Source organism: Talaromyces amestolkiae, assembly GCF_001896365.1.
Source record: "Talaromyces amestolkiae strain CIB chromosome Unknown scaffold4.1, whole genome shotgun sequence".
NCBI classification, from domain to species: Eukaryota; Fungi; Ascomycota; class Eurotiomycetes; order Eurotiales; family Trichocomaceae; genus Talaromyces; species Talaromyces amestolkiae.
The window spans coordinates 1,356,002-1,377,821 of record NW_024468040.1 but is presented as its reverse complement, the minus strand read 5'-3'; the positions used below and the strand labels follow the sequence as shown (position 1 = coordinate 1,377,821).

At 48.3% G+C, this 21,820-nt stretch overlaps 8 protein-coding genes across 8 annotated transcripts; 3 read left to right on the top strand and 5 right to left on the bottom strand.

Annotated features, from left to right (window-relative positions):
- Positions 1-106: 106 nt before the first annotated feature.
- BHQ10_003042 (uncharacterized protein) lies at positions 107-1,902 on the top strand (the record flags this gene model as incomplete). Its single annotated transcript, XM_040875255.1, has 4 exons — positions 107-274; positions 334-550; positions 599-1,492; positions 1,547-1,902. The coding sequence occupies 4 exons, from the start codon at positions 107-109 to the stop codon at positions 1,900-1,902; spliced, it is 1,635 nt and encodes a 544-aa protein (XP_040731546.1).
- A 461-nt stretch (positions 1,903-2,363) lies between these two features.
- On the top strand, positions 2,364-5,959 carry BHQ10_003041 (uncharacterized protein; the record flags this gene model as incomplete). Its single annotated transcript, XM_040875254.1, has 5 exons — positions 2,364-2,657; positions 2,731-2,765; positions 3,554-3,652; positions 3,711-3,822; positions 3,878-5,959. 5 exons carry the CDS (start codon positions 2,364-2,366, stop codon positions 5,957-5,959), a joined length of 2,622 nt encoding a protein of 873 aa, XP_040731545.1.
- Positions 5,960-6,496: 537 nt separating this feature from the next.
- On the bottom strand, positions 6,497-7,946 carry BHQ10_003040 (uncharacterized protein; the record flags this gene model as incomplete). Its single annotated transcript, XM_040875253.1, has 3 exons — positions 6,497-7,389; positions 7,454-7,569; positions 7,837-7,946. 3 exons carry the CDS (start codon positions 7,944-7,946, stop codon positions 6,497-6,499), a joined length of 1,119 nt encoding a protein of 372 aa, XP_040731544.1.
- A 432-nt stretch (positions 7,947-8,378) lies between these two features.
- BHQ10_003039 (uncharacterized protein) lies at positions 8,379-10,895 on the top strand (the record flags this gene model as incomplete). Its single annotated transcript, XM_040875251.1, has 2 exons — positions 8,379-8,668; positions 8,720-10,895. The coding sequence occupies 2 exons, from the start codon at positions 8,379-8,381 to the stop codon at positions 10,893-10,895; spliced, it is 2,466 nt and encodes an 821-aa protein (XP_040731543.1).
- Positions 10,896-11,082: 187 nt separating this feature from the next.
- On the bottom strand, positions 11,083-13,227 carry BHQ10_003038 (uncharacterized protein; the record flags this gene model as incomplete). Its single annotated transcript, XM_040875250.1, has 2 exons — positions 11,083-13,106; positions 13,179-13,227. The coding sequence occupies 2 exons, from the start codon at positions 13,225-13,227 to the stop codon at positions 11,083-11,085; spliced, it is 2,073 nt and encodes a 690-aa protein (XP_040731542.1).
- Positions 13,228-13,731: 504 nt separating this feature from the next.
- Positions 13,732-15,462, bottom strand: BHQ10_003037 (uncharacterized protein; the record flags this gene model as incomplete). Its single annotated transcript, XM_040875249.1, has 3 exons — positions 13,732-13,929; positions 13,982-14,762; positions 14,825-15,462. The coding sequence occupies 3 exons, from the start codon at positions 15,460-15,462 to the stop codon at positions 13,732-13,734; spliced, it is 1,617 nt and encodes a 538-aa protein (XP_040731541.1).
- Positions 15,463-15,870: 408 nt separating this feature from the next.
- Positions 15,871-17,523, bottom strand: BHQ10_003036 (uncharacterized protein; the record flags this gene model as incomplete). Its single annotated transcript, XM_040875248.1, has 3 exons — positions 15,871-17,256; positions 17,316-17,447; positions 17,503-17,523. The coding sequence occupies 3 exons, from the start codon at positions 17,521-17,523 to the stop codon at positions 15,871-15,873; spliced, it is 1,539 nt and encodes a 512-aa protein (XP_040731540.1).
- A 487-nt stretch (positions 17,524-18,010) lies between these two features.
- Positions 18,011-20,242, bottom strand: BHQ10_003035 (uncharacterized protein; the record flags this gene model as incomplete). The annotated part of the gene is made up of 3 exons (XM_040875247.1): positions 18,011-18,187; positions 18,239-19,977; positions 20,035-20,242. The coding sequence occupies 3 exons, from the start codon at positions 20,240-20,242 to the stop codon at positions 18,011-18,013; spliced, it is 2,124 nt and encodes a 707-aa protein (XP_040731539.1).
- Positions 20,243-21,820: the final 1,578 nt, after the last annotated feature.

Sequence of the window (21,820 nt, the reverse complement as noted above, 5' to 3'; positions counted from 1 at the left end):
TTGAGGTTCGAGCAATTGGTCTTTTTCAAGATATCAATTATTTTTACGGAAGAATATACCCTACCCGTCTCAATTACTGGAGGATTCGAGGGCGGCGGAAAAAACAATGGCCAACGACCCGGTGACTCCTCCGCGCCGGCCTCATGTCAACGGCCTGTCGATGACTGAATATTCGTCAATACCGACTCCCAAGACTGAACGAGCTGAAGGAATAGTCAGGGATGGCTCCAAATCAGTTCCTGATGATTATATTCTGCCTACGGGCTACCCTGACGTACGCCGCCGATCCAACCATGAAGCCGATCGCAAAGCTCTGAACTGACACTTTTTTAGTATTTGCGATTGATTCTCACGTCACGCGTATATGATGTCGTCGAAGAGACACCTTTACAACATGCTACTAATATTAGCAACCGGTTAGAGTGCAATGTTCTATTGAAACGAGAGGACCTATTGCCTGTTTTCAGTTTCAAGTTGCGAGGAGCTTATAACAAAATGGCGCATCTGAGTCAGGAACAGCGATGGAAGGGAGTCATTGCATGTTCTGCAGGTATGTGTAGCCTGAAGATTTGGGAGGGGCTACGGCTAATTTGATAAGGCAACCATGCGCAAGGCGTGGCTTATTCTGCCCGCAAACTCAAGATCCCGGCCACCATCGTCATGCCGTCCGGCACCCCAGCAATCAAACATCTTAACGTCTCGCGTCTCGGCGGTAGTGTCGTTCTACATGGCAGTGATTTTGACGCCGCTAAAGCAGAAGCTCATCGATTGGAAAAGGTTCACAATCTAACCAACATCCCACCTTTCGACGACCCTTACGTTATCGCCGGCCAAGGAACCGTTGGCATGGAAATCGTGCGCCAAGCCAAGCTACACAATCTTGAAGCAGTCTTTTGTTGCATTGGAGGCGGTGGACTCATTGCTGGCGTGGGAGCTTATATTAAGCGCATTGCACCTCATGTGAAAATCATCGGAGTCGAGACATATGACGCCAATGCGATGGTACAGTCGTTGAAGAAGGGAGAAAGAGTGATGCTCAAAGAAGTCGGTCTCTTTGCGGACGGAGCTGCTGTCAAGTTGGTCGGCGAGGAGACTTTCCGCATCTGTCAAGACGTTGTCGACGACATTATCCAAGTTACAACCGACGAGATCTGCGCAGCTATAAAGGATGTCTTCGAGGATACTCGTTCCATCCTCGAACCAGCTGGCGCGCTTGCCCTTGCAGGTTTGAAGAAATATGTTGCGACAAATCCCGATCCCAACCCACAGCGAGAGCTCGTGGCAGTCACTTCGGGCGCTAATATGGATTTCGACCGTCTTCGATTCGTTGCCGAGCGGGCTGCACTTGGGGAGAAGAAGGAGGTTCTACTGAGCGTCACCATTCCCGAGAAGCCTGGTGCATATGCTACCTTGATCGATATCGTTACACCTCATTCAATCACCGCTTTCAATTATCGCTTTGGTCGTGAAGACCTCGCCAATGTGCTTATGGGTATATCTTTGCCTGCATCATTACGGATTAGTGAACTCCAACGTATAACCTCAGAACTCGAGAAAGCCGGCATGAAGGCCTCCGATCTTAGTGACGACGAACTCGTCAAGACACACATTCGATATCTGGTCGGCGGACCTAGCGGCGTCAAAGACGAGCGTCTCTTCATGTTCCAGTTCCCCGAACGACCGGGTGCACTCCAGCGATTCCTTGGCCACTTGCGTCCAACCGATAATGTGACTCTATTCCATTACCGAAACCACGGTGGAGATGTCGGCCACGTCTTAGCCGGTATTCAATGCTCTCCATCAGAGAACGCCGAGTTAACTCGCTTCTTGAACGAGCTCGGGTATCCTTATGAAGAATGTACCGACTCTGCGGCTTATAAGATGTTCCTCCGACATGACTAATTGCCGTGTTGATTGACCTGCGGTTTTACCAAAAGCAGTTTATTACATTGTAAGATCATTCTGATTGTACATCAAATTATAACTGGGTGGGAAGTTTCAGTCGGTTTCGGAGGTGTTTCTTCGGATGGCGTTGGTCAGTAGATATACCTACCATGGTTGCATTCATTGTTTTCGAGTATATAGATTGATAATAGCAATAATATTTCGCTTTGATGTTACAGACTCGTGAATAGCATAACAAATAAAATATACTCGATAGATTGTGACTGATATATGAGGATCACGTGACCTCAAATTTCACCACCAAGGTTATTCCGCAATATCTCCGACCCATTTCTCGTTCAGCATTCAACGTCCACCTCTAAACGACTCCTCGTCCACGACACGACCAACGCTCGACTCAAGCATATATCGAGCCACAGAAAGAAGGAACTCAGGTTCCGAAACACATACACATAGTCATGTCACCCCTCCGCTCAGCGCTTTCAACAGCGTCCCGATCCCTTCTCTCCATCCGCCAATTCGCTCTCACATCCTTCCGCCAGAACAGTTCCGTGTATAAGAACCATGCCTCGACAAGTCCATTCTCACAATTACGAAAATTTTCGGCTTTGATGACTCAGGGGCAGTGGGGTGGTCTTTTGCGGTCAAAGATTGCGGGAGTGAAGGACGGCAAGAAGTCGACATATGTTTTCTCGCAGGCTAGTGGGATGAAGACCAGATCGTCTGTTAAGAGGCTTTGTGATGGGTGCAAGGTGAGTTGGTCGCTTGCTTGGAAGAGACTATTAGGATGTTAAAATGAATCGGGGATTCTGACTGGTGTGGTAGCCTGTGCGACGGAAGAATAGAGTCTACATTATCTGGTATGTCTTTTCCCCTGGTTTTGACTTATGACGGGAGATGAGGCTAATAAAATGGTTGTGATTAGTTCGAAGAATCCGAAACATAAGCAGCGTCAAGGCAAATAGACGGTGATTATGGTTTAGTTCAATCGATTCGAGTGTGCGGTATCCCGGTCGGTTTCATTCATGCCTGGTTTTGAGAAAGAAATACAGCAGCCAGGCGAGTGGGACAAGGCCTTTTTTTATTGGATAGGCTAGGTCTTATCATAAGGCAGGACTGGTAGATTCGCATGATGTATTATTGTCGGAGTTGGAGGGATTGGGTCGTGATTTTTCTCGTCGGCATACACACACACACGCTCACTCACTCACAACAATCATGTATTATATTAGGCCAGGAAGACATTCCAGAATCTCAAATACCCTTTCAATTACTTATTCAGTAAATATATGAATAATTCTGCTTAGACGAAATTTGACTGATGAATACGAGCAATATTACTGGCCAACCCCTGGCTCCACATCACGTGGAAAGGATCCCTATCTCCGAACTTTTTTTCTCCGTTCCGCAGATTCACTGAAAAAACAACGTGTTTCATCACGCCAATTGACCTATTCCACTGTTTCTGAAAGGTAACTCTTGTGGGGATATCTGTTCGGATATAGGGGATCAGAATGAGAGTCCACGCGATGGTGCGACCGGCGCAAGTGCGCGCCTTTTCTGGCCTTGCCAGATCAGCGACATCGACACGATTAATCCCATCACAGAGCCAGAATGCGTTGAGATGCGCTTCATTGCCTGGCTCTAGGCTCAGCACCCTGTCTTTGCGGGCTACACAGATTACATCATCGCCATTGAGGAAATGGCATCAGATCAGAAATGCTTCGGCGGCTGCGACGGCGAGTTTGTATGTATTTGTTTTTAGGTACTCGACTGCCTGCAAGTGCTGATATATGATTTTTCAGAGCCGAACAAGCCGCCGCCGATCCTGAAGGACTTTCACAAGAAGAAATTATCTCGAATATAGACGCCCAGGAATGGAAACGTATCTCGAAGGTCCGAAACATTGGTATAGCTGTATGTGAATGATCGCGGTTAGTATGTATGCACTGGATGGTTCTGATCTAAATAGGCACACATCGACAGCGGCAAAACCACCGCAACCGAGCGAGTCCTCTTCTACACCGGTCGAATCAACTCTATCCACGAAGTCCGTGGCCGTGACAGCGTCGGCGCAAAGATGGATTCTATGGACCTCGAGCGTGAAAAGGGTATTACCATCCAGTCTGCAGCCACATTCTGTGACTGGGTGAAGAAAGAGGACGGCAAGGATGAGAAATATCACTTCAACTTGATTGATACACCGGGTCACATTGATTTCACGATTGAGGTTGAGAGAGCTTTGCGTGTTCTTGATGGCGCTGTTATGATCCTGTGCGCTGTGTCTGGTGTGCAGTCGCAAACCATTACTGTTGATCGACAGATGAAGCGTTATAATGTGCCCCGAATCTCGTTTGTGAATAAGATGGACCGTATGGGCGCCAATCCTTTCAAGGCTATTGATCAGATCAACAACAAGCTCAAATTACCTGCCGCTGCAGTGCAGGTACCCATTGGAGCCGAAGATGAGTTTCAGGGTGTCGTCGATTTAATCCGCATGAAGGCCATCTACAACGAAGGTCCCCGAGGAGAAACCATTGTTGAGAAGGACGAAATTCCTGAACACCTCAAACCTGTTGCGGAAGAGAGAAGGAGAATTCTTATCGAGACCTTGGCCGATGTTGATGACGAGATTGCAGAGATCTTCTTGGATGAGAGGGAACCAACCAACGATCAAATCAAAGCTGCTATTCGCCGCGCTACTATTGCCTTGAAATTCACGCCAGTCTTCATGGGCTCTGCGTTGGCCGACAAATCAATCCAACCTATGCTCGACGGTGTTTGCGATTACCTCCCCAACCCCTCCGAAGTGACCAACCTTGCTCTTGACCAGAAGCGTAAAGAAGCTCAGGTTAAATTGCTGCCATATGGCTCCGAGCCATTCGTCGGTCTCGCTTTCAAATTGGAAGAAAGTAATTTTGGTCAACTGACCTATATCCGTGTTTATCAGGGTACTCTTCGCAAGGGTGCTAATGTGTTCAATGCTCGAAACGACAAGAAAGTCAAGGTTCCTCGTATCGTCCGTATGCACTCCAACGAGATGGAGGAAGTGCAAGAGATTGGAGCTGGAGAAATCTGTGCCGTTTTTGGTGTCGATTGCGCGTCAGGTGATACCTTTACTGACGGGCAGCTTGCATACAGCATGTCGTCCATGTTCGTTCCTGAACCGGTTATTTCTCTTTCCATCAAGCCCAAAAACAACAAGGACTCTGCCAACTTTTCCAAAGCCATGGCTCGATTCCAGCGTGAGGATCCAACATTCCGTGTTTCATATGACGCCGAAAGTGAGCAGACTATCATCTCTGGTATGGGCGAATTGCACCTGGATATCTACGTCGAGCGCATGCGTCGCGAATATAAAGTCGACTGCGAGACCGGCCAACCCCAAGTCGCTTACCGAGAAACCATCGGCCGCCGCGTCGAATTCGACCACTTGCTAAAGAAGCAGAGCGGTGGTCCCGGTGACTATGCCCGCGTCGTGGGCTGGATGGAACCCTCTGAATCCCTCGAAGAAAACAAATTCGAAGAACAGATCGTCGGCGGAGCCATTTCCGAAAAATTCCTGTTTGCTTGTGAAAAGGGTTTCAACTTGGCCACTGAAAAGGGTCCCCTGATCGGCCATAAGGTTCTCGGAACGAGAATGGTCATTAACGACGGCGCAACCCACATGACTGATTCGTCTGAAATGTCATTCAAGAATGCCACTCAACAAGCCTTCCGAAAGGCATTTATGGAAAGCCAGCCTCATGTTTTGGAGCCTCTAATGAAGACTGTCGTTACTGCCCCGATTGAGTTCCAGGGTGATGTTATCGGCCTCCTGAACAAGCGCAACGCGACCATCAATGATAGTGAGATTGGTGTTGATGAGTTCACGGTCTATGCAGACTGCAGTTTGAACGGCATGTTCGGTTTCAGTAGCCATCTTCGTGCCGCGACGCAGGGTAAGGGTGAATATACGATGGAATTCAGCCATTACGAGAAGGCGCCTGGTCAGTTGCAAAAGGAGCTAGTGCAAAAGTATCTCAAGGCTCAGGCGGACCGACACAAGAAATAGATCTGGCGATCTATTTCGCTTGACTCTTAACGACCCCTTTAATCTGGAGACTGACGATCCTTCGAACATCCTGAACCAGCAGCGTCACCAGCATCTACCTTCACACTTCTTGTCTTATAACTACGATTACTGAAAATTTTTTGTATACTTCCCTTTGACGACTGTTGGTGGATCTCGAGCATGCGCCTGTCTTTTATCTTGTCATCTTTCTAATCTCAACATAACGTATTGTCTGAATAACTACCTTTGCTGAGATTGTTCCATTTGCGGTTGGCCAATTGTATCATTTTCATGCCATCTCTTCTCTTCGTTGACTTTTGTACGATAGCGCCGGAATTATAGATTCAGATGGCCGTCATTGAATATGGACGTGACGAAAAGCATGGCGTGCGATTACGGATGGACTAGAATATTGAGATGGAGTTAAATTATCATTAAGTTCATAAAAAGTTCATTCTGGCTATCTATCAATCCAATTATCTTCCCGCTGCACGAGGTACTGGTATCTTGGTGAGATTTTATTCTAATCATCATTGCTTATTCCTCAAACGAGCGCAGAATAGCCAGGGCCGCAACCGAGTAAGCGCCGACTTGATTATGACCTCCATATCCAACTTTCTCCCACCTCACGCGCTTCACTCGTTTCTTGCTGCCGCTAGGCGATGAGACATCTTTCTCCCAGACTCTGGTCTCCGTTCTACCACCGTCTTCAATCCGTTCATAGACAATGCTGCCTTGTTGAGGTTGATCGGAGTCAAGGCTGTCACCTCCTGTAGTCGCCCACATCCAATTTGTGAACCCTTCTTTCCAGGGAATCTCAGCATCATTGCGTGCATGAATAATAGTGATGTCCACCTCCTTCTGAGCATGTCTTTCATCAGCCTCGTCATTTTTACTCGGTTTCATACCTGTAAGGCGTGCCAGACGGGCATTAGTTTTCCAAGTATCGACTATTCGAGACTTGATCCATGTCTTTGCTTGCGGAAAGCTGTTCAGCGGTGATAGCATCGGTGGTGTAAGACCTTTGACGCTATATGTTTCAATCAGACCAGGAAGGTTGCTGAAAGATGCTACCAGAATGATACCAGCGAACGGCTCGGGGTCTTTGAGTGCTGGTTGGACGGTGGCTGTTAAAGGGGCGCCGAAAGCGAAGCGTTCAGCGACTGCGGAGGTTACTGCGGTGCCGAGACTCAGTCCAGTGATCACGATACGTGAAGGCGATATTTTTAATGGGTTAGAGGTGAGGAAGTTGAGTAGTGTGACGCCGTCGGTGATGACTCCTTCTTCTGTGGGAGTGCCTGTAGATATGCCGTATCCTCGGTAGTCAAGGGCAAAGACGTGAAGAGGGTGCTCTGGAGTAGAAACACCCAAAGCCATTCGGTACATGTCTGGGCGGATGATAGAGCCTAGATGAGCTGCATTGCCGTGGACTATAGATACTGTTAGCATAAGGAAAGGGGAACATGTTTGCAAGTACTGTATAGATATACTCACAACTCACAACAGCCCGTGCATTAGGATTCTCGCTGAGTAGCTTGTATGCTACCGTGCTGGTGTAGTCTTCTGCTGGTCCGTATGACCAGTTATCATTCAGAAGTCCCTCATGCTCTCTACAGAGATGCAGTGGAAGTATATGCCATCCGTAAATAGTCTCATTATCTGCAGTCCTTAGATAGAAAGGCTGTACTTGAGTCTCTTTGTGCCACAATTAGCGTAATTCAAGTCGCGAGAGAAGCAATGAATAGCCATTACTAAGAAATCCATAATTCTCTACGTCATTCAAGTCCTGCCATGTAGCTGGATTGGCAAGGTTCATATAAAGCGCCCTTATGAATGAGTTAATTTTACGTCAGGGTTACCGATCAGAAAAGACATACGCTCTTTGAAAGCTTGGATATGTCATAGCGTACAGCCATGATACATATGCAATGCCCCCAGCTACCAAGGCCAAATACGCCTTTTTGAATATCGGCTGAAGCTCAACCATGTTTGTGAGGCGATTGTAGGGAAATTCCGGCAATTAGTTCCTATGGCATCGAAGGTTGGAGCGCATTCAGTTGAGCTCGATTCAACAAACTGGATCGATGATTGTATTCTCTTGTCGATAGGATATAGATTAGGTGGAACAGAAGAAAGTATAAAGAAAGATGATCAGGTAGTTTCCTTCATTGTCAGTGGATGCCTGCGAATTCAGGCTAACAGCGGGCACGGGAAATCACGTGTTCTGATGATTGGATGGATACATGTCATGCTAAATAATTAACGCGCAGACATCTCCGAAAGCTCCTAATTTTCGGACGCGCCTCCAGTTCAAAACCAACCTTTATCCATCACAGCCCTCTGATCTCGAAGATCCTGATGCTGCCTTAATCATATGGTACTCAGCCCTGACAAATGATATAAACGGCCAGAGGCAAATATGGCGGAGAAGCGCAAACTCCCGGCGCGCGAACGTCGAGAACCGGCAGCCAAACGACGAGTCTCCGAGGCGATTTCCGAGAGCTCGAGCAGAAGGAAAAAATCAACTCCTGCGTTAACCCAGGCCTCCACCCCGGTCGCTAAGCCTACACCTGAACGTCAAGCTACACCCGAACCAATCGAAGAACCACTTCCCACAAAAGTCAAAGAGGCAGATCCCTTGCCAACGAGGATAAAAGCTCAGCCGTCACTTACTCTGTCCGACAAGGAATATCAGTCCTTTGCAGAGAGGTATTGCTTCTTGACTCTTTTCTTTTAATTCGTATCTAATCTTTCATTTAGTGCCATTCTCAGCATCTCCCTCGACCGATCCAAGAAAAAGTGGCTAAGCGATGGCATCTTCGAAAGATATTGGACGAAACCCAAGAAAACGAAAAGGGAGCAGCTCGAAGGCAAAAACCCTCCTAAAGATTCGATGACTAAAATCGGAGCTTGCAAGATCATCATCGAGCCCCATCATTTCGATGGTATGATCTATACCGTCAAAGATCCCAACGCCAAACCAACCGTTCAGATAACTGCGCCGCAACGGCATATCATCCACTACGGCCCTCCGCCACCCCAAGCCGGATACCAATATCAGCATTATGCTCCTCCGCAGCAGATGCGACCTCCTCCATATCCTTATCAAACTCCGAATACGCAACATGTTCCTCCGCGGGCTCCGCAGCCACCACAATCAGTCTCTCGCCAACCGCCGGTCCAGGCACAAGGACCTCCGCCTCAGCCTGCAAAGCCGAGCCCGGACCCTGTTATTCAAATGCTCGCAACAAGAGCAGCTTCGGATCCTGAATTGAAGGCGTTGATGAGGATTGTGGCGTCAAGCAAAGCGACCCAGGAGCAGTTGCGCATTTTTCAGGGTCATATTGACGAGCTTAATGCCATCATTCGACAAAGAGAAAGACAGCAGCAGCAATACTATCAGCAAAACCCACAAGCACCGCGTCCTCAATCCGCTCAGCCTCAAAATTCGCCACCTGCTGCACCACTCACTCCGCAACAAGCCCAGAAACCTCCGCAGCAATCGCAGACTGTGTCTACTCAATCAACACCTGCTCCTGCGCCTTCATCTACACCCAAGTCACCTTCAACACCGGTACCTATAAGTAATACCGTGAAGCCAGAGGCACCATCACAATCAGGAGCACAAGCAACGTCTCAAGCTAATTCCACCAAGCAAGAATCCCAATCGCAACCTGCTCCTAGCACTGCTCAATCGAGCAACACTAATATCGATACCCCCACACCTAACGACACTCCTAATATCAAGACAGAACCTGAAATGTCTACAACTGCTGCCGCTGCTCCCACTCCTCCTCCAGCAGCTTCAGCACCTCCAACCCCTACCCCTCCTGTGCAACCGCCGACTGTGGCGCCTATATCCACCCCGGCTGCTCCTTCACCAGCTCCCTACAACGCACCTAAAGTCTCGCCAGCACCTGGTTACGCTTCGGCGAACCCATCACCACAGCCATTGTCACCGTACCCTCCAGGTCCATCACAGCACTCACCATACCATACACCTTACTACCCTACTGGACCGCCCCCTATCAAAGCTCGCGGTGCTCCTCCAAACTATGGCCCGTCAAACACTTATTACCAATCAGTGCCCGCTCCTCCGGCTCCCAAGCCACCTATCAAGGCTGTTGTTTTTGAGTTTACTTCTCCATTAACTCCCTACGGAAGCAGCACGTCCGGTCATGCTGGATCAGGTGATCGCTATCTGTTCCCAGAATACACGATTTTGGAATATCAAGCTGGAGGAACTGTGCTACTTGCATCGTTCTTGCTCGTACGCAAAGTTGATCCCAACACGAAGTTCCCGCTTGAGTTGGCGGCCGATGCTGCCCCAAAGACTAAGAGTAAAGCATCCAAATCCAAGAAGAAGGATAAAGGGAAAGCTGCAGACGAAAGCGGACCATCCACTCCTGCTCCTGATAACGAAGCAAGTGCGGCCGGTGCACTAACAGACGAAAAAAAGCAACCAGAAACCAACGGCACAAAGGAGGAGACACCGACAACAACAAACGTGCAACCCAAAAAGGAAGAACCATCAAATCTAAAAGAGTACTACCAACCCATAACAATGCGCTTCTACAGCAGCAAACCTGCAACCCTAGAACCACTATCCCGCATCGTCAAACCCGCCGCCGAAGTCCGTAAATATATGGAAGAAATAATGGAACGAGCCGAGCGTGCGCCTGCTGGGTTCTTGCCGTTTCGTTTACCGCGCGAAAAGCCTCTTGAGATTGTCGATGAAGCGGATGCCTCAGCTGCCGTTGCCGCTGAGGACGCGAAATCGAAATCCAGGGATGAAAGTCTTGCCATCGCGACTCCGCGGGACGGAGAAGATGGCGGTGACGCTGCTGCTGTAGAGGATGTGGGGCAGGAGGATTTGGAGTTTTTATTGAAGGATTATTATGATGCGCCTAGTGGGCTTGTGCCTATACGAGCTTGATGGTTTTTATTAGAGTCTGTGTAAGATAAATACTGTGTAAAATACTTGACATATAATGAAGGGAGAACTTCCATTGATTTCATTCCATCATTCCGGATCATTAATGACACTATAACACTATTATAAACTCCTTTAAAATGAGGAACCATAAGAACGCCTCAAACCCTTCACTACATAGATAGAGAAATCAAATACTCCCCCCACTCCGCTGATGCGCCGAATCACCGATAATCCCCGCCATCTCCAACAACGCCCTCGCGTTCTGATACTCGCTATCCGTGCCACTACCCAATTTCACATTCACGCCCTTTCTGCGCTCTGCCTCGCGGGCATCGAACTGCCATGCCGCGCGTTGCTGTGAAATCGCGTTTTTGGCGACGTCACCTGTCGCTGCAGTTCCTCCTACCGCCACAAGCGATGGCGCAGGCTCGATTACGCCCCATATCTCGAGGCTGTAGATATCGATGTGTGTCGTTGTGGGGAGGATGGGTGGGATGGCGGGTGTGAAGACTCCCGTGGTACCACCCGTAAGGTATGAAATGTGTAGTTGCGCGGTTTCCAGGCCCGGATCGATGATTAGACTTCCCGCTCCGTGGGGAAAGGGGCCTTGTTGAGGTTTGTGGAGAGTACCGTTACCGCTACTTTGACGACGGTGCTGGACGTGTTCGCGTGGAGAAGGGACGCCGGGACCGTAGTGTGTCCTGTTTTGTTGTGCGGAGGCCGGGATTTCGCAGCCTATTGCGATGCCGGTTGTGGTTGAGAAGTGAACTGTTGGTGTTGTTGATGGCTGCTCTTTTGTTGATAGGAGAGAAGGGTTACCTGGGAGGACGGAGTGTTTGGGGTGGATTTGGAAGAGGTAGGGTAGTCTGGAGCGGTCGTTTAGACTCTGGGTGTTTTCGTAGGATGATGATGATGGCTTCCATGGTTGGGGAATGTATGTGCCGAATGTGATCAGTTCGTCAGGAGAATCAGAGCTTCCCGGGGCTGCTCCTTGTACGATGAGGATTGAGGGAGCTTGCCAAGTGAAGACGTTGTGTTGGAATGATGTTAGAGATTCACCGTGAGCGACGGTTGAAAAGACGGGGTGTAAATGTATACCGCTTCTGTAGAGATTCTGGCCTGAAGATGCAGGTAAAAAGAATGAGAGGTGCGATACCATGCTTGGAGTTAGGATTGCAGACTCAAAACTCCCCGGTAGCATGATAGTTGGCGGGTGTTCCTCCTCATCCCTCGGGGTTTCTACTGGCGGAGGAAATTCGGGAGGAGTTTCAGATGCAAGATTTTGCTTTCTGGATAAGTCCAAATTCCTACTGAATAGCAGATGCTCAAACAGGGGTGTCAACGGGTCAAAGAGATGAGGCAAACTGAGGCTAAGAGTCTTTGCAAAGCTCTTATACCCAATGCCATCACGAATCTCTTCCTCCGTAAAGCTAGCTATGATAGTATCAGCCTCGCGTTTGACGGCGGCTTGCTCCTCCGAGCTCAGATTGAATGTGTATTTCGTGACTGATTCAAGTGGTTTCAGCGGTGCGATCACAAGCAACAGCATAAGCAGACGGCGAAATGTGTCGACAGATATACGCGCTTCGTAGACTGCGCGATCAATCCGCTGATCATGCTTGAAGACTTCAATAGCGTCGAGAGACTCCAATGCAGCAAGGGCCAGATCATCATCGTCTTCATATTCATCATACTCGTCATTTGCCGACGCATCAACAGAGAATCCCTGAGCATGCGAAGACTGTCCAGAGTCTTCTGGCTTGGAAGATGAACCCTCATTCTTCTGCCCCTCCTGCAAAACCGGCCTTCCAACATCCGCCAAACTCCCAAACAACAACTTAATCCGATCCTTCCGTCCCCTCCTCAGAACCTTGCCATACCTCTCCGTCAACAACACGACAACTTTCACCATAGCATCAAACGTCAACACACTCGGTGCGAGAGTCTTCTGGAACGGGAATGCGCCCAAATACGAAACCATCCTGAACACAACCGGTCCTGCATCAAGACGTCCATCGTGTCCGCCATCTTTTTCGTTGGTGTAGATTCCATCTGGAACAGAGAGGAAATCCGATAGTATCTTCTCGTTCCAATACCGGAAACCTGCTTGGTCGAGAGCACGAGAGTAGAAGTTGTCTTTGAAATGGGTGAGTTCCAGGGGAGTGAAGCATTTGGTGGCGAAGCGTTCGGCGAGGAGGATGCTAAGCTGTTCTGTGGCCGGAGTAAATGAGTCTCTCAACTACGAGTTTGGAAGTTAATTCGCCCCCGTGATATAAAACGTACCAGGTGTTCCGGTGCCTTCCAGTCCACCTGTAGACTGTGACGCGCCCATATTGTGGGAAGCGAGGTAATTGTATGTTTACGGAAGCGAATAAGGTGGGTTTGTCAATATCGTTTCTGAGATCCAACCGATGGATGTTCTTTTGCCGTTTTTTTCAGTCAATCAATTTGACTGAATGTAGACTTTTCATTTCGAGTATATCAGGCTTGAACAAGTTACGAGTTTACATGCGCATGATGCCAAATGGGAATGGAGGATGAAGAGGTCAAATTAAGGTTGCCTGATCTCCGGCCAATGACTTCATCCACAACGCGGTGGGGCTGTTATAAGGCTGATTAAGTCTGGACCTTTTCACGACGAATGGATACTTTCTTAGTGTTTATAGATTTCTAGAATGTACATTTCTCATTGATGATTTCAATCTGCTAGACAGCCCATAGCTTTTATAACGTTTATCCTTCAGAAAATCCAAACCTAAAATGCTTAGGTGACAAACAAAGATCCCCCAAATGTTTTTCTTATGCATGTTCAAGAAGCGGACAGAAACGCAGCCAATTACAAAAGGACCACGCCCATTCCACCTCTCTTCTTCTCATCAGGAAGATTCTTATCGTTGACGCCACCAGGGACAGGGGCGGTACGGTAATTGTACAGATAGTAGTGTAGTTGACCATCACCGGCACCGAATTTGAGATGTTCAAGGAAAAGGGGGTTGTCCTGGAGTGTGAGAGCGTTGAAAACATCGAAGCGAGCCTGGTAATCATCAGATCGAGTTCCTTTAAACCTGTGTAATACTTTTACTTACCTTTTTAGCTTCAATGAGAGCATCATTGATCAATAATTGCAATCTCTCCTTGAAACCCTTCTCCTTCTCATTGAATGCAGTCTCTGTGGCGTAGTAGTACAAGTATGCGGCGCGGACTTCCTTGTGTTTCGGGTTTCCGATAACTGAGGACTCCAGATTATAAAACGAGACAAAGTCTGTAATTTTCTTCGTTTGAGGATCCTCTACCACATAAGACCAGACGACTTGCTCGCCACGAGCCTCGGTATGAAGCAACCAGTGCTCAATCTCCTCTTTGGTGAAAGCCGGGTTGACCTGGAAGCGGCTCTGGAATCGTTCGAGCAGATCATAAGTCGCATCGAGATCCTTCTTTTGCATCTTCCGCAAACCCGGTGTTGCCGTACTGCTCGGGAGATGATTCTTCGTGATCTGGCGTGCTTTGGTGGAGCCAGCCGGTAAGGGAGAAAAGCCGACTTCATACAGTTTCAGCCAGTCCAATGGTCGATGGTAATACCGACAGGATGTCACAGGTTTGGGCAAGACGATGCCAACGGTGTAGATGGCTTGGTAGATACCTTGCAAGTAACAGCGGCGGGKGACTTCCTTGATCAATACGGGCGCAAGACGTTTTGAGCGCAGCTTTTTGTGTACGCAGAGAAAGTTGATTTCGATGACTTTGAGTCGCTGGTCGCGGACTCGGATGTATGTTGGTACACCGCAGATAGAGGCAACGAGTTTGCCGCTCTTGGAGGCTCGAACCCCTACGTGCCAGTCCTTTTTCCAACCTGGAGATGTCAATGCCCTACAGAAGATGCGCATGTCAGTATTAAGCTGAAAGTGCGGACAAAGGATCTATAAACGCACCAGTTGAGGAATGCCCGTGAGTAATTGAATCGGAACATGGCATTGTCATCCTCCACATAATGATTTGACAACAACTCATACAACTCAGCCACCTCCTTATCATCCTCGACATCTAGCGTCACCCACTCAAATCCTTCGATAAGCTGCGGCGGCTCCTTCGAGACTTCCTCCGGATTGATAATTTTAATTGGACCCTCGGCGAGATTCTCCTGATCATCGAATCTCGGTACGGGTTGCGTCTGCCAAAACTTGTAAGACGCCATATCCTTCGCATTCTTTTTTTCCAATGACAATCCCGTCAAAAGATCGGCAACATCCATTTTGCCGAGTGTCTCGACAGCCTTGTCGTGCGGCATGTTCGCAAGTTCACTGGCCAGAGCGGGGTTCATCGAAAGTAATGCTTCGAGCATCTGGGGTGTGACATTTTTCTCTTCATCAGAGGAACGGCCAAGTTTTTTGCCAATCTTATCTTTGATATTCTTAGCGAGAGGTTTCTTCTCTTTCGAGTCGGTCGATGAGCCTTCGATTGTGGTGGTGGTGGTGTTCTCCGCATTGTCAACAGCTGGGCTGTCCTGCGCATTGTCGTCTGTGACGTCCTCGACGCGGGCTTTGCCTTTGGAATCTGGCGAGTCTGTCATTTTTGCAGACAGCTTGTATGACAGAGATCTCACGAGTGCGTTATTCAGAGGAGGCAAATAGGATTTAGTTGAACGATTCTGATGAAACTGTCGCGTTTACCAATAATTTGGCAACCCCGCATTACCGAAATGGCAGGCGGTGAGTACTTATCTAGGTGCTACATTCAAAGCCCCAACAGCACATGCTCTATGTTTATTTCAACTTATCAAGTATTTCCAAGCTTATGAAGACTCATTAGGTGCGTGACCATCTGTCACCGAGGTCCAAAATATTGTTGGTCAACAACTCGAAGGTCGGAACTGTCAAGATAAACCGGATTAAACACCCTCATCTTTGCCGAGGTCTTCTATGATGTTTCAGATGCTCTATATGGCACAAAAGTACATGGGTATCTCGTAAAACTCCGTTCATACCACGATTTCTCCCGGCTTGGTCTCAATCACATCCAGAAATCCGCCCACAAGATGCAAACTACCAGTCACCAATGTCTTGACAGGTGTTCCATCGTCAGAAGTTTGCTTTGAAAGATCACGCACGAAATCAACCGCTTCCTCAATCGTAGAAAAGACCACAGTCTGCGCCTTGGGGTCAATATCCTTCCATGACTCAGCTAGTGTGTGTTGGACGCTTAGTTTCTCGACTTCAGACGCATTGGCATTGACGCTGACAAGATCCGGTCTGTAACCTGCATTCTTGTACGTGACGTTTGTGCAGAATATGGCATGCGTAAAAGGTTGTGCAGATCCAAGAACTTCGGCTAGAGTCTGATGTAGCGCTCGCGCTAATGCTACGCTGTCTCGTGTCTGTTGGTTGAAGATGAGGACTCGGGGTTTCTGGCTCTCAGCATCGTCGACCAGCTTTGATGCGAACCATTGGCCCGCAACGCGAATACTTTCGAGCGTGTGCCCACCGTCAATATACCAAGAGACCGTCTTCTCTCGGCGAGTCTCACACCTGCCGCCCAGTCTGGCTTTCTCCAACCCAGTCCGGAACTTCTCAGGGAGTGGCGAGCTGAATATATCCGCCGGAATATCCTGCTCACCACGACGCCTCAAAAACTCCGCAACAACACCGACAGCTATATTCGCATTCGTATATTGAAAATCCCCATCCAGACCCAACTTCAATTCACTATCCTTTGCCAGTTCAGGTTGACCCTGCGCAACAATGAGCTCCGTGTTCTTCTCTTCAGCTCTCTTCCGTAAGACTTGAAGCGCAGTCTCTGCCTGTGGCCCCGTAAACGCCTTTGCACCTGTCTTGATTATACCACCCTTATGCCATGCAATCTCCTCAATCGTAGACCCCAACATAGCAACATGATCAATTCCCAGGCTTGTTATACCAGACACAACCGGCCGATCAATAATATTCGTCGAATCATATTCACCACCAATCCCACACTCGATGACAGCCGCATCGACACCTTCACTCAAATACGCATGCAGTGCCATGAGCGTAAGATACCGAAAATAGACCGGTTTTGTTTCGGGGCTTGAAGGATCTTGATGTCCCGCGGCTTTCGCGGATTGTTCCAGACGGTCCCAGATTTCGAAGAGGTATTGAGCGAATTGGGCCTCTGTCAGGGGTTCGTCGTTTATCTTTATTCGTTCGCGCGCAAATCGCAAGTGTGGCGAGGTGTAAAGGCCGACTTTGTGGACGGTGGATTGGTCCGTGCTTGTTGTCGTTGTCGAGGGGATGTATTGGGTCAGTATGGAGGAGATAAATGCGGATGTTGAGCCTTTGCCTTTTGTACCTGCGATATGTATGAGGTTCAGGCGGTTGAAGTCGGATGGCTATGCGACATTACAGTAGTGAGCACACGAAGACCTCAATTGGTAAGTGACAAACGTACCTCATAGCCAATTTTCCGACACCACTCAATCATCTCCGGAATGGCATATTGATTCTTATTTACCCCGGACTGTCTAAACGAATTAACGATTGCGAAATTCGATTGTAACGTGTTCAGCGCCGAGATAGCTTCCTAAGATTCAAATCTGTCAGTCATGGGCACATGCAAGAGGAAAGATGCGACTCACGTCATACGTTCGCCCCGCCATTGTGAATGGCTTGAAAGAAACTGAGCGCAATTGCCGGGATACTATTGAAGAGGGCCGAAATCTCCAAGTCTGTCGCCAGGCAAGCATTCGGAGAATAAAAAGGGAGGTGCTGGGGGTAATAAAATGGACCGAGTCGGTGTTAGTTGAGGCGCATGAAGAGTGATTTTTTTGGGAGCTCCGGAGTTCGGCCAGCGGCTCGCTCGCCGATGGACGTCGATAACGATAAGGCTGAATGCCGAGAGATTATATATGTTATTTATGTTCAACGGTATGAATTATATATTAATTAATCTACAAAGTGTGCTATTACGATATTCGTTCATAGAAATGGTATGAGTCTAATAATACGTAACAACCTGACGACAGGTGAAGTGAATATGTAACTAAAAGATGATAAAAGTCGCACGACACTAGAAAAAAAGAGAAACTGCGTCGCGGTAGATAGTATGCCCCAACAACGTGAAGCATGAGGTAAAAAGAAAGAAGTCTACTCTAGCCTCTTTTTCCCCTCCTCCAAGTAACCCAAGCGGGCATTACTGAAACCGCGCTGGTGTCGCTTGTTGACCAAAAGACGGCCAATGAGTTTATCAGAGCGAGCATGGTTGAGAGCTTCTTGGTAGCCTTCTGAAGCTGCACTCGGTGTATTAAGCTTGGGCCAGTTGACCTGCGATACCGTCAGCTGCTGGAACAATGAAAATGTCAAACTTGAACTTACATAGAGCATTCCATGGCTAAATATAAAGTGTGATGTCCATGCGCCAATAACTATCCAGACGAGTGTGAATATCCTTAATGGCCAAACTGCAGCATCGGGCAGGCGGCGGGTGAACATGGCAACCAGCACCATGAAAACGCTTGCTGCCAGGAGGTATGGAATCGCCTGGATAATGACGGGTCGGCGATCAATGAAAAGCAATAGACTGCCCAACGCCGAATCTTGCGGCAAATAAGTGCCGAGGAACAAGTCGAACCCATCTTGGCGAGGACCGTCCATAAAATTATTGCGAACGTAACGAGTGATTGAATTCGAGAAATCCTGCAACATTCCGGCGCGCGTACGTTGGCCTGTGCGTGTGAAATCGGTCTTCAAAGCTCCAGTGCCAGAGTAAGCTTTTGAAACAACATCGGCATTGTCAGCCCAGATATTGCGGAAGATGTTCTCAAATTCGGGATCGTCGCTTGCAGCCTCTCCCGGTCGCAGAACGCCAGCATCCATCAACTGACGGCTTATCGTCCAGCGACCAAGCATACTCTGTACGACGTTCGTACGATCGAGGCAATCCATGCAGTTAGTTCGTACAACACTGCTCTGCTGAGTCCGGACTTCCAAACGCCCGTTGGCATCACCAGGGCTCTCGATGCCTCGGAAGTATTGGCCGCGCATGAGCCCATCTTGAAGTCGATCTAAAAGAAGTTGTGCGCGGTGCCATTGTAGACCTTTAGTCTCGTTGTGAAAGTCAAAGTAAATATAATGGATTCGGTCCAGAAGCTCCTTTCTTCGCTCAGATTCAACGATGCGTACTTTCTCGTCAGTGCGTGGCTGATCTTGTTCAGACGTCTCTCCTGGCGATGATACCAATGTACGGACTAGCTGCTCGTAGGCCTTCTTGACTCGCTCTTCTCTGCCTTTCTGATTCACCAGATTCACCAGGTAATTATCACCGTAATATTGAATCTGTTGAGCAAAGTGTTTCTGTGCAGCCTGAATAGATGTCTCCACACTTCTGACTTGGAGCTTCGGCGTGTACTTAAGGTTGTTCACCTCGGACCAAAAAACGGGAACGCTTCCTCTCGTTTGAACAAACGAAAACACCTGCAAGTCACGACCAGGCTCTTCTGGTTTTCCGCTCGGCAGGCCCTGACCACCAGCAAAGCCAGTCAGGCCACCAGTAGTATCGTTCAAGATCACAATCTGTTCTGTTTCATTGTAGTTGGACACATTTCCATTTTCGTCGATGCCACGGGAGAAATAGCGAGTACCGCCTCTATGTCTCGACCTCCGTGTGATCAAAGCGAAGGTGAAGGAGGTATTCTTGACCCGAGCAGGCGTGATGCGCAGCATGCCGAAAATAACAGGAAGGATATAGGGATCGACGCCGGGTTGCGGACTGTATCTTGTTCCAGTCGTATCGCTCGTACCAACACGGAAGTCAATCAAGTCCGACTGGATGAAACGATTCCAGAAGAAGCGGTCGTCGGCTCGTTGCCATAGCGGGGTACTCGGATCACTCTGCGACTGTCGCTGAAAGCTGTTTGTAAGGTCGAGGGAATACGAAAAGTACATAGGTCCTGTTCGGATCAAGTCTTTCAAAAGAGCGAGATATGTGTCTTCATCCTTGTCGTGCAGCGGGCGCTCGCGGAGAGGCAGGAATTCGGTCGCGACAACTTTGTATACCATATGGCCTTGGAGGCGGCCCATCGGCTGTGCTTTGGTAACGATGATAATATACTTGTCTGCAAGTAAGAAATATTAGCGATGACATCGTGCGATTATGGAAAGCGATTTAGTACCTAGCTTCAACTTGATGATACCGAGAATTCCAGCAATGCTAGACACTCGTTTCGATCCAAGGAGAATACCATCGTTCAGGCGCAAATCGCCGTTCGGCCGGTCCACCACCAGAGTCGGAGCATTCGGTGTAGAGGGCGAAGTGAATGCGTAGTGAGAGGGAGAGGAATGGAGGTTGATATCCTTGAATGGTAGTATGGGGSGAGCCATGATGCTGCCTATCAACACTTCGCTGACTTGGGCAAGCAGCGAAGAAATCAAAAATCGAGAATAGGTTAAATATCGCTAGGCTTGGCAGAGACCTGGAAAATAATCAAGCGAGTGTCGACAGCTTATCAGCTGTAATGGAACATTAAAGAGAGAAACGCAGCCACAGGAACGTTATGATAGGTGATGTTATGAAGTTACCGTCGTGATTCGCAGCCGTGCTTGGCTTGCTTATGTAAGTGCCTGGCGCCGGCAACAGATCGTTATGCTATATACGTAAGATTCTACTTAGTACCTCCAGGACTTTGCGCCACTTTAATTACAAAATCAAGTCTATTGGTACTCTAGAATGTATCTAGCAATATGAGCCTACCGATGCTCGTGTTGAGATATCAGGAACGATTGCAAGCCCAAGACGGAGCCAATAAATGCAGAGTTGAAGCCATAAGTGAAAGAGCCCAATTCAACGAGAAAGGCAAGGAGAAAGTTGAATGCAATGGATGTCTTTGCGGAATCTGCCATTTTTGAAGAGTTTATAGGCCGACATCCGAGGTCTGGACTTAGCTTAGGTGACGTCTGGAGGATAATATGACAAGGGTTCTCAAACAAAGGACAGAATCAGGGATGCTCACCAAAAGCAGCATAGTAGATCTAGTTCTCCAACATTTGAATGCGGTGGAGACTTACTTACACTTTTTACCCCGACAACCTTATAATTCCCCATCTGTCTCTCCACAGCCTGTACTTCTTCTAGTCAAAGGACGCGGAGAATTCAAACAGTACTTGCTTGACTCCAGTGTAAAACTTCTCTTCTGGGTGGACAGTTTGAAATTGTGAATCTCAGTATCATCTCATCATTCGCCAGTAAGGTCAGTGTCGGTACCGCAGGGTGCGTGATCGTCCACGCTTTGAATGCTGGCTACCTTAACTTCCTGAGGCCTTCTTTGTTACACCGCTAGAAGACCCAGCAGCAAGAGCTGCCGTCACTTGTCTACCATTCCTCGTTCAGCATCATGACACAGTCACGGACAAGGTAACGCGCATTGTACTCGATCTCGGGATCCAGCAAGAACTCAGCGAGTATGCAAAACCCATCTATAACCACGCCATGACCGGTCAGTCGCTGTCTTTTAGCCCTGATTCGGTAGCTTCCCTAGCCGCTGGTTGTTTGTCACTTTGTGAGGCTATCTGTGGCGTGAAAGTCTAAGCAGACAGAATGTCAGGGTTTTGGCGTATGGCTTAAGGAGTCAGGGACCTTACCGCTGCACATGATAATCAACAAGGCATCATTTTCAGCCAAAAAAAAAAAGTAGCTGTAACTCCACTGACAGCGAATAAAAGCTCCGAAGAAGCCCATCACTTACTTGAATAGTGAGCGTGGCGTGGCGGAGCTGAGAGAAGCCCTAAGGCTTCAAATGTCGTTTATGCAATGAGCATAAACTCCAAACCATGAGTAAGACTCTACGTAAGATGCATGGGACGTCTGGACTAGATATCCAGGTAAATAATTGATGTAAAGGAACATGAATGATTGGACATAAAGTCGTATGCGTACATAAGTGTTCAGCTAGCCTCTTTTGG